The 12,032-nt window shown below is 36.6% G+C and overlaps 1 protein-coding gene across 1 annotated transcript in view; it reads right to left on the bottom strand.

Moving 5' to 3' along the window:
* TAOK1 (TAO kinase 1) overlaps positions 1 to 12,032 on the bottom strand; it is a 110,094-nt gene that overhangs the window by 48,649 nt on the left and 49,413 nt on the right. Inside the window, exons 3-6 of the mRNA XM_055402510.2 lie at positions 5,869 to 5,940; positions 2,891 to 2,992; positions 1,460 to 1,505; positions 761 to 857 (exon numbers count right to left, since the gene is read on the bottom strand). Of these exons, the coding sequence (XP_055258485.1) occupies positions 761 to 857; positions 1,460 to 1,505; positions 2,891 to 2,992; positions 5,869 to 5,940 (317 nt within the window). The remainder of the gene's footprint in view (positions 1 to 760; positions 858 to 1,459; positions 1,506 to 2,890; positions 2,993 to 5,868; positions 5,941 to 12,032) is intronic.

Here is a 12,032-nt window from a genome sequence, read left to right as displayed (position 1 = left end):
TAACCCTTATTGTCCTTTCCATTCCCCCAATTAAATGACTCCACAATTAAATTTCTACCACAAATCTATAAAGCACACATACAGGCAATATCTAAGAGATATTAAGGTTTGATTCCAGACTATCCTTACAAAGGGAGTATGCAATAAAGCAAGGCATATGAATTTTCTGGCCTCTCAGTGCATATAAAAGTTATGTTTATACTACAGTGTAGGCTACTTAGTGTGCAATAGCCTTACTTTAAAAAACAATGTATATAACTTAATTTAAAAATATTTTACTGCTTAAAAATGCCAAAACAATCATAATGGTAACATCAATGATCACTGATCACCATAACAAAAAGAGGGATGACAAAGTTTGAAATACTGTGAGAATTGTCAAAATGTGACAGAAATATAAAGTGAGCAAATGCTGTTGGAAAAATGGCACCGAAAGACTTGCTTGACACAAGATTGCTACAGACTTCCAATTTGTAAAAACAAGATATCTGTGAAGTGAAATAAAGCAAAGCACAATAAAATGTATGCCTATACTTCAGAAAGTCTGGCATCATGTACAGACAAAGATAAAACTTATCTTAAACAGAGAGATCAAGAGTACCAGTATGTTATTCTTAACATGGACAATCTAAAAAATGAATTTAGAAGAAATGCTTTTATTTGGCTAAAACCAACAAAATTTCAGGGTTAGTAAGTTTCAGGGTTGGTAAATGCAACAAGTCATTGCTTATTAGTATATAATAATTTTCAAAGTGCTTACCTATGGATCATGGTATGAGAATGTAAGTAGGCTAATCCCTGGAGAGCACCATGTGTAATTGCTGCTATTTCCACTTCTTGTAATGGCTTTTTGTGAACTTAAAATAAAAAAAGTTATTTGAAAATATTTTTTTGTTTAAAAATAAATATGCATACCTAATATCAGTTCAGTTCAGTTGCTCAGTCGTGTCTAGCTCTCTGCGACCCCATGAATCACAGCACGCGAGGCGGGCAATTTTTACAAACTAACACTGAGCAAGAAGGGATATTCTCCCCAAGATAATAAAATAAGCCTACTGAACTTTACAACTAGTATACAGCTGTACCTAGATGCTGAAGTATAGTTCACAGCCAATTTCTGTCTAACCTGAAAACAAATAAACATTTGGTAACTACAAAAACAAAAATAATAAATGTTCTCCCTTTATTCTCATATACCTTCACTGTGAACAGAAGAACAGATTAAGGTGAATGACAAAGAATACAAAAAAAACTTAACTCATACTGAGAGAAAAAAAATCACCTTTTTTATGCTACTATATAATATTTAATGATGACAGTGCATATTATGCTGAGAACATAGAAAAGGTCAAGATTTTATTCTTTCTGAAAAATTTGTACATTATTTAAGAAATTTCTTATTGAATTCTCATTTTATTGTGCTAATATTATTTTTTCTTAAAAATTAAAGGAAACCTACCTTCTAGTAAATCTGAAGCAGATCCTAAACAATATTCCATTACAAGCTACATGGGAAGAAAAGTTATGAAAGCATTAAAATATATTATTAAAAAGATTCTATTTGAGATTAAATAAATTTACCAAAGGGTTCAAGAAGACAGCTTAACGCAAAACAAATCCTAGTCACCATTTACCTTAAAAAATTAATATTTATGCATTTAGTAATTTGTCAAATGTGTAAGTAGTGTTAATGCTACATTAATCTTTTATAATACCAACATACAATTACTTGTACAAGATGTGTATTTCAGGTATAACTACTACTAAAATTATAAAGGAATATACATACGCTGTTACTATTAATCTATAGTATACAGCATGCAGCAATACTGAAAATTGCTAGGAAGCAAAAAACTATTCTCTGAAGCTATATATACAAAGCTTGGAAGTGAAAGTGAAAGTGAAGTCGCTCAGTCGTGTCCGACTCTTTGCGACCCCATGGACTGTAGCCTACCAGGCTCCTCGGTCCATGGGATTTTCCAGGCAAGAGTACTGGAGTGGGTTGCCATTGCCTTCTCCAGTGGATCTTCCCAACCCAGGGATCGAACCCAGGTCTCCCTCATTGTAGGCAGACGCTTTACTGTCTGAGCTACCAGGGAAACACACAGCATCCTGAGCATCTTCTACATGCCAGGTAAATCCTCACAACTATCTTATGAGGTAGACCCTATCACTATGCTTATTTTACAAATGGAGAAACTTGAGAGACAGACAGGTAATCTCCTCGAAGTCACTTTAAAAAAAAAAAGGTCAAAGTTATTCTTTAATCACAGCCTTGTATTTAAGTACCACCACGACCACCATCAAAATTAAACTGGATGAAAATGCACCCAAGGTTACAAATCTAAGTTCAGTATACTAAAGTGAAAATTAACCGTGACTTACTAATTATTCAAAATAAGGAATCATTCTTAAAGAAAATTTGCCTTTCTCGTAAAAGATACAGTTATTATGCCAACACTGTTACAATATTACTACCATCACCACCTGAACGGTAACAATGGGGCACAATCAATTCCCACAACTCTAACATTAGTATTATTCAGCCAAGGAATTATAACCAGTTCAAACTTCACCAGGACTCATCACGACTTCACCAAGATCTTTGTGGTTAAATAGATTACATTTATGTCAAAGATATGCTAGATTTCATCCTCAAATAACAGAACTGCTTTCACGAATGTTTGATAAACCATTTGAAGAATGGTCCTACTAAAAATGTCTGAGAACATTTTACCAGGTACATAAAAGGTCAGCTAAATCTCTGCAATAAATCTGCAAAACCTTTTATCTTCTTTGCCTAGGATTCTATGAAAAGCTGCTCTTCCTCTCAGTAAGAACTAACATTTCAGCCAACTAAAATTACAGCAAGGGGAAAGAATATACCTACCCATGCTGTGTGCTCACGTAAATAGCAGCCTTTGTATTCTATACTGTTGGGATGTTTTATTCTTTGTAGAAACTTGACTTCCTTAATAATATCCTGCCATTTCTGTGGGGAGAAAAAAAAACGAATGAAGGAAAAAATTATGAACAGCTGTTTTTCCTTAGAAAGTTGTGTAAGAAAAAAATAATTATTAGACTGAGATGGGTTATTGAGGATATACAACTTTATTTGTAATATTTAAATACCAAAATAATAAATTAGAAACTTAAGTTTATACAGTATATAACTCAATTTACACAACTTATAAAATTATTCCATTCAGGGTAGGACAAATTTTAGCTTTGTAAAACTTACCATCAACGGGTCTTATTAAAAGTTTACAACCACACATCAGATATGTTGATGAAAACTATATACTCTATTTAGTGATTTTTCTTCAAAACTTCAACTTCCCTTTCTTAAGTGCAGCTTTTTGGTGTATAATTTACATAGCACAAAGTTCATCTATTGTGTTTTTGGCTTATGTTTTCTGCTTTTTAAATTCAAATGAAGATTTTAAACCCCTAAGTGCACACCTTCTAAAATAAAATGTTAGAGAATAATTCATTACTATATGGGAAAGTTCAGAGCGAAAAAAAAAACCAGTATAAAAACATTTTCCTACATATTTTACTAACAGCATTCCTCAATGACACATACCAGGAAATACACATAAACTTTCAGTTATAAGCTACTCCATGACAACCTTAGACACTTAGGCCATGTCCTAAACATAGTTACTCTTAAGAAGCAACCAGAGAAATCTAAGAATACAGGATACTAGGTCCATATCCAGAGACTCCATAGGTTTGGCAGGTGTGGGATAGGAACTAGGAGTCTATTTTTTGTCCTTGTTTTAGTTTTCAATCTTTATCATTGACTTGGGCCATATTTCCAAAGCCAGGGAAACTAGCATAATAGAAAACTTTAGAAAATGTTTTGTACTAGAATGTAAGACCACATAATTCCAATGTTATTTCATAAGCCCTCAGCAAAATAAAGCAAAATATGCTTACAATTGTTTTATATAAAATGTGTAAGATATAAATGCTAAACTCAGAAAATGTTTCACAGCTTTTAAATTTCAAATTTGAATGATATTTGACACTTTTAAAACAAAACAAAACCCATCATTTTTTCAGTGTAAAATAATGTCAAGAAGGACATTAGTATTAGATGAGAAAAGATGACTTCTAAATGAAACTTTTTGTTCTAATCAGATTCCTACAGTGTGACTAATCAAACAAATTCCAACACAATACAAGTACACCTATGAAAGCTATTTCTAAAGTTGTGCTATAGAATGGAAAATAAAAGAGAGTAACTGTGTAAGAAATTGAGTTTTTTAGGTATCAAAATGATGGAACAGTAATATAATAGTGTTACTGTACTCATAGTATAATCACCACGAAAACAGGATTTATCATAAAATAAATTCCAAACAAGTAGAAAACCAAAATCTTTAAAAATTAAAGACCAATCCAGCAATTCCAACTCTGATCAAACACCTAACAGTACAGAAACTAAGGACTTAAAAAAAGTATTTGCATAACCTATGTTTATAGTGGCATTATTCACAATAACAAGGCAGCAATAGAAACCTAAGCATTCACTGACAGATGAATGGATGGATACACAAAATGTAGTACTTCATACACACACACACACACACACAGAGGAATATCACTCAGCTTTAAAAAGGATGGAAATTTCGACACATACCACAACATGGATGAACTCTGAGAACATTATGTTAAGTAAAAAAGTCAGTCACAAAAGGACAAATAATGCATGATTTCACTTACATGAGATACTTAAATCAAATTCATACAGACAGAAAGTAGAATAGTGATTTCCAGGGGCTGAGGGAAGGAGGGAATGGGGAGTTGCTGTTTAGTGGGCAAAGAATTTTAGTTTTTTAAGATGAAAAAGAGCTCTGGAGATGAATGGTGGTGATGGACACAAAACAATATGAATGCCCTTAATGCCAGTGAACCGAATACTTGAAAATGATTACAATGGTAAATGTGTTATATGTATTTTACCACAATTAAAAATAATTATGCTGAAAAATTAAAGACTTACAGATCCCAGTTTTTAAAAATAGACTATATTCCACAAAATAAACTCACGCAATTAAATAAATATACTGAAAAGCACTAATCATAATATTAATGAACAAACCAGTCCATTCTAAAGGAGATCAATCCTGAGTGTTCATTGGAAGGACTGATGCTAAAGCTGAAACTCCAATACTTTGGCCACCTCATGAGAAGAGTTGACTCACTGGAAAAGACTCTGATGCTGGGAGGGATTAGGGGTGGGAGGAGACAGGGACGACAGAGAATGAGATGGCTGGATGGCATCACCGACTCGATGGACATGAGTTTGAGTGAGCTACGGGAGTTGGTGATGGACAGGGAGGCCTGGCGTGCTGTGATTCATGGGGTCGCAAAAAGTTGGACACGACTGAGCGACTGAACTGAACTGAAAGTATACTGAGCATAGTATTAATAATTGTATTTAAAAATTTTTTCAGACTAGATGTATAGTTTTTTTAAATCAGCCCTTAATTTCCAAATCATTAAAAAAATTACATCCAATATAATTTACTATTAAATGCATCTTATTCTAGTTTACTCCTTTAGAAACTGACAATCCTTTGATGGTAGAATAATATATTATATCACAGTTTAAAAAAATTAAAAACTGGGGCAAGTTGGGAAGCTTCTAGGATGCCAGTAATGTGCTGATAATGGGTTCTAGGTACAAGTTAAATGGGTACACTCAGTTCGTGAAAGAAAATAGACTGAGATATACTCTTAAAATTTATATGTACTTTCAGATATGCTATACTTTTAGAAAAAAGTTCAAAATATCCTCAATTAAAAACAGCATGTCTTTTTCTAACATATCAATAAGAATGTAAATATTTCACTTACCTCAGTGGACTGCTTTCCACTATAAGACATTTTCTTGATAGCCACCACTTCATTGGTGCGCACATCTCGGGCCTTAAAAAAAACAAAGAAAGGATTATTGTAAAAATTAACAATCTGGGCAATAATTTCTTTGAGAATAAAAGCATTCATAAGCTACCTGTCAAAAAGGACATCAAAACTGCTTTTGAAGAACATTAAAAAAAAAACACCAATAACCATATACTGAAATTTATCGAATCATCCAGGAGCTGGTACTTTGGAAAGAAATATAAAGCAGGGTTTAACTTTCAGAGATCTAGTTAAGGAAAAAACAGAAATTTGAACAGCACTATAACAAAGAGACAACATGAGACTAGTATATATATATATATACAAGCCTATGCTAATCAATTTTGAAATTGCAATGAAATGGACAATTTTCTAGGAAGGAATAAATTACTACAACTGATCTAAAGAAGAAAATATGAGTAAAAGAAACAATGGTGGCAGACTGAAAAGAATATCAACGAACTATCTTTAAAGTACTCTTGAGTGGGGCATTCCTTGGCGGTCCAGTGGTTAGGACTCTGAAGGTGTGGGTTTGATCCCCGAACTCCATGGAATTCTCCAGGCCAGAATACTGGAGTGGGTAGCCTTTCCCTTCTCCAGGGGATATTCCCCACTTAGGAATTAAAACAGGGTCTCCTGCATTTCAGGCAGATTCTTTACCAACTAAGCTATCAGGGAAGCCCTTTCTTAACATGATAAATCACCTCTATCGTAAACAACTGTTAATCAGGCTTAAGACAAGACTGCTAAAATGCTATCACAATCATTATTTAATAGTGAAGTCAGTCTGAAAAAAAGTAACAAAATGTAACAGGAAAGAACTAGAAGTTCCAGTTTCTATTTAACTAGAGAAGAAAAAGCCAAACTCCTATGTGTTAAAAAATTATAATCTATATATTAAGAAGGTACATGAGAATAGCTGCAAAATAATTAAAGTGGGTTCACTAAAAGCATCAGAACCATCTTAAAACATCTTTTGGAAGAACTCATCTTCAATTCAGATTTTAAGGAGTTCCCAAAGATAAAACTTCTAAATTACTTTATGGTGATGGCTGCTAAACTCATATTTACTGATACTGACTGAAATGTACCCATAAAATCGGTGAACTTATGGTATGTAATTTATACTTAAAAAAAGATAGCACATCTGTAAATTATATCTCAAGAGTGGCCTGAACAAAAAAGACTCTGTTAAATGGGCCCTGGGAAACTAAATCACATTCCGATTTCAATTACCAGTTAATTGGTTAGGAAACTGGCACCACTTATTGTAATGGGTGAATCAGATCTATCCACAGCAACTCTGGCTTGAATATATAATAAATTTATTTTTCCAAGATATTCTCTGCTTATCTACAAACCCCTTTATTTTAATCAACATTTCTAAACAGCTATATTCCTTTCTTTTGTAACAGTTGCGATATACTTTACATACCATACAATTTTGGCATTTAGAATATTCAGATACATGCAACCAACACTATAGTCAATTTTAGAACTTTCATCACCTCAAAAAGAAAGTCCAAATTGTTCATTTAGAAATGGTTAAAACGGTAAATTATGTGTGTGTTATACAATAAAAATCTTCTCCATTAACAAAAGAAGATAGAAACTCCATACCCTTTAGCTAACACCCTCCAGCCCCTTTGCTCTGCCCATGCAACGCCAAGCAACAACGAATCTACTTTTCTGTCTCTCTAGAGATTTGCCCTTTCTGGACATTTCATATAAATGAAACCAGGTAGTATGTGGTCTTTTGTGACTAACTCTTTTCAAGATTCATGACTAATGATACTAAGCATCTTTTCATGCGCTTCTTAGCTATTAACATCTTTCTTGGAGAAACGTCAATTCAGACTTTTGCCCATTTTTAAATTAGATTGGTTTTTGATTGATTCAGAAGAGTTCTTTACATATTCTAAACACAAGTCCCTTATCAGATTATGGATATATGATTTACAATTTTTCTGTTCCTATTCTGTAGGCTGTCTTTTCACTACTTTGAAGCATAAAACTTTTTATTTTTGATTACAGTCAATTTTTTTCTTTTGTTGCTCATGATTCTGGTGCCACATTAAAGAATCCTTTGCCTAAACTAAGGACATGAAGATTTAGCCCTATATTTTCTTCTAAGAATTTTACAGTTCTAACTGTAACATTCAGGTCCATTTTGAGCTAATTTTTCTATACTACAAGGTATGTGTGAGGTGTGTGTGCATGTGTGCTCAGTTGCTTCAGTTGTGCCCAACTCTTTGTGATCCCATGGACTATAGCCCACTAGGCTCCTCTGTCCATGAGATTCCCCAAGCAAGAATACTGGAGTGCGTTGCCATTTCCTTCTCCAGGGGATCTTCCTGACCCAGAGACTGAATCGCCTCTGGGTCTCCTGCACTGGCAGGCAGGTTCTTTACCACTAGCGCCTCCGGGGAAGCCTAGGCTACTCTCCAGTAGCGGTGCACAGGCTTCTCATTGCAATGGTTTCTCCTGTGTTGTGGAGCACAGGCTCTAGGCACACGGGCGACAGCAGTTGCTGCATGTGGGCTGAGTAACTGCAGCTCACTGGCTTAGTTGCTTGGTGGCATGTGGGATCTTCCGGGACCAGGGATCAAACTGGTGTCACCCTGCACTGCAGGGTGGACTCTTAACCACTGGACCACCAGGGAAGCCATAAACTGCTACACTTCTAATTGGCCTAAGCTTAATTTAAAAGTGGTTACACTAAATGCCGGAGAAGGCAACAGCACCCAACTCCAGTACTCTTGCCTGAAAAATCCCATGGATGGAGGAGCCTGGTAGGCTGCAGTCCATGAGGTCGCTAAGAGTCGGACACGACTGAGCGACTGCACTTTCAATTTTCACTTTCATGCAGTGGAGAAGGAAATGGCAACCCACTCCAGTATTCTTGCCTGGAGAATCCCAGGGACGGAAGCTTGGTGAGCTGCCGTCTATGGGTCGCACAGAGTCGGACACGACTGAAGTGACTTAGCAGCAGCAGCAACACTAAATGCAATGTAGTATTCTAGATTCGATTCTAGAACAGAGAAGAGACAAACCAGGAAATCTGGAAAAACTCAGGACACCAATTCGATCCCTGATTGGGTAACTAAGATCTCACATGCCATGGGGCAACTAAGTCCACATGCCACAACTAGAGAGAAGCTCGCACTGTGCAACAAAAGATCCCACAGGCTACAACAAACACCTAATGCAGCCAAAAGTAAGCAAAAAATTTTTAAAAATAATAAAAATAAAACACTAAATAAAGAATACAAAAAATAACACATTATAATAATAATTACATTCATTTTATAAATATAAATAATATATTAATAAATAATACATGTTAAATTAAAACATGACTATTAATAAAATCCAAACATAATAATGACAGAATTCAAATTAAATGACCAAGTTAAAACAAGATAGGACTTTTATTTATTCGTATTTTTAAAAAGCAAAATACAAAAATATTAAATGTTCGTAAACATGTTTTCCTTCCCTTCAGGATCACATATCTTGCTTACTTATCATGTCCTACTAGGTTCATCTAATCTAGAACAATTTCACAACCCTTCTTTGTCTTTCATGATACTGGCATCTTTGAAGAATATACAGCAGTATTTTTAGAGAATGTAACTAAACTTGTGCTTGTCTGACAGTTTTTCAAGATTAGATTCTGATTATACACCCCTGGCCAGAACACTAGAAGAATATTGTGCCCTTCCCAGGGTATCTTATCTGGAGGTATACAATGTGTCCATTCCTTACTAGTGTTACCAATTTTCAGTTCAGTTCAGTTCAGTTGTTCAGTCGTGTCAGACTCTCTCCGCGACCCCATGAATCACAGAACGCCAGGCCTCCCTGTCCATCACCAACTCCGTTACCAATTTTACTCACCCTTTAAAAAGGCATTCTCTGGTTTTCCAATATGTATAGTTAAAGTTACCATTTCCTACCTTGTATTTAACAAGCAATTTGTGGAGAGATACTTTAAAACCCATGTAGATATCTTGCTCATCAAAATTTTCCCTTAGATTTAGCAAACAATGAAGCCCAAAACAAAATGATAGTTCACTATGATGATAACAAAATTCTGATTCCCACCCATAATACCTATACTATTCCCTTCACATGTATCAGTCAGGCATTCTATTTTAAGGAAAAGCTCTCCCTTTTCATCCATCCATCCTTCTCTATCATGGAAATTATGAATTCCCTTTTTATTAAGTGTGTATAATTCACTACTATCTTTATACTGATGTTCAAATTCTTTCAGATTTGGCCCGCCAAGCTGGCTCCATTTTCTTTCTGACAGGCCCCATTTTCTTTTCTTTTTTTTAAAAGCACTTTTTAGCTTTCTGATACAGGGTCTTCTAAGGCTTATCTTTTATGTTCCCTGCCCCTGCAAGAAAATGATACATTTCTCCAGAAAGCCTACATGGGAGGTGAGTTTGGGGGGAAATGGATGCAGGTATATGTTTGGCTGAGTTGCTCTGCTGTGCAGCTAAAACTATCACATTATTAATCGGCTATACTCCAATATAATATGAAACATTAAAAAAAATAACCTTCATGTGGAAGAATTCTCACAGAATATCTACTGAACACTGGCAGAAGACTTCATACAAAACAAACAAAAAAAGATCTCATACAACCAAAGTTGCAAGAATGATCACCATGTAACAGGGTAGGGTGAATTAAAAAAAAAAAAGGAATTGGGACAGGACTTGTGCCCCTGGGGGTGAGCTATGAAAGAACAAAGTTCCCTCAGTCTGGGAATCCCCTTCACCTGTTGGGAGATGGGCTGGGACAGTGAGCTTCACAGGCTCAGAGCAGAGTGCAGCAACCAGCCTGCGGGAGACAGGACAGGCGGAGACCAGCACAGATGGTCCTGGCCACCTCCTTGCACTCCCCACCCCAAAATGCACATCTGGGCCGCAACAGAAGTCACAAAGGTCTGTCTAGTCAAAGCTATGGTTTTTCCAGTAGTCATATATAGATATGAGAGTTGAACCATAAAGAAAGCTGAGAGCCAAAGAATCGATGTTTTTAAACTGTGGTGTTGGAGAAGACTCTTGAGAGTCCCTTGGACTGCAAGGAAATCAAACCAGTCAATCCTAAAGGAAATCAACCCTGAATATTCATTGGAAGGACTGATGCTGATGTTGAAGAACTTTGGCCACCTGATGCAAAGAGCTGACTCCTTCAAAAAACCCTGATGATGGCAAAGACTGAGGGCAGGAGGAGAAGGGGGTGACAGAAGAGGAGATGGTTGGATGGCATCACTGACTCAATGGACATGAGTTTGAGCAAATTCCAGGAGATAGTGAAGGACAGGGAAGTCTGGCGTGCTGCAATCCATACGGTCACAAAGAGTAGGACACAACTGAGAGACCAAACACAAGTTAACACACATGTAAAGGCCCTACCACAGCAGCCTCATTTTCTAGGAGCTCACAGTAGATGTGGCCCCACCTCTATGAGCTCAACACTGGTGGATTCACAGTGCTACCAGCAGCTTTGTAAGCTAAGTGTCTGAGTGGCATTACAGTGGATTACTGGTGCTTCCAAAGATGGGGAGGTCCAATATTGGCAACTGCGGGATTTGAGGGCACAGGCACACAGAGGCAGAGCCTGCGTCTGGACTGATTCCGTAGCCTCCATGGCAGGTCCAGGTGCCTGATTGTGGTCAATCTGCCCTATTGGTTTTGTGAGCACAGAAACTGAGAGATATTCAGGGTGATGGCCTGTATTCCTCAACTGAGGTGGGGCCAAGGATAGTGCCAACTACAGTGTACTTTGTGAGTGCACACAGCAGGAGACAGGCAGCACCACAGAGACCACTTCCTGGTGGATAGTTTCTGTGGAGGAATACACAGTGGCTGCACTCCCAGCAGAAGCACCCCAGTCCCACCTACCTCATACCACAGCTCAGAAACCAATTTGGGAGCTTCCACTGCAATAACTGGGGAGCAGACCTTATCCCCAACAGGGCTGTGACAATTACAGAGCAAACAGGAGGCCCTGCTCAACATCCAGTGCGCTCACTATCAAGACGATAAAAGTTACCACACACTGAAGAAAAATGTGGCAGGCATCCATATTAAAAACAGTCT

The sequence above is a fragment of the Moschus berezovskii genome, chromosome 20, assembly GCF_049115385.1.
Source record: "Moschus berezovskii isolate FMDL1 chromosome 20, NW_MosBer_1.0, whole genome shotgun sequence".
Lineage (NCBI taxonomy): Eukaryota > Metazoa > Chordata > Mammalia > Artiodactyla > Moschidae > Moschus > Moschus berezovskii.
The sequence above is the reverse complement of the archived record's forward strand: the minus strand, read 5'-3'. Positions and strand labels throughout refer to the sequence as shown.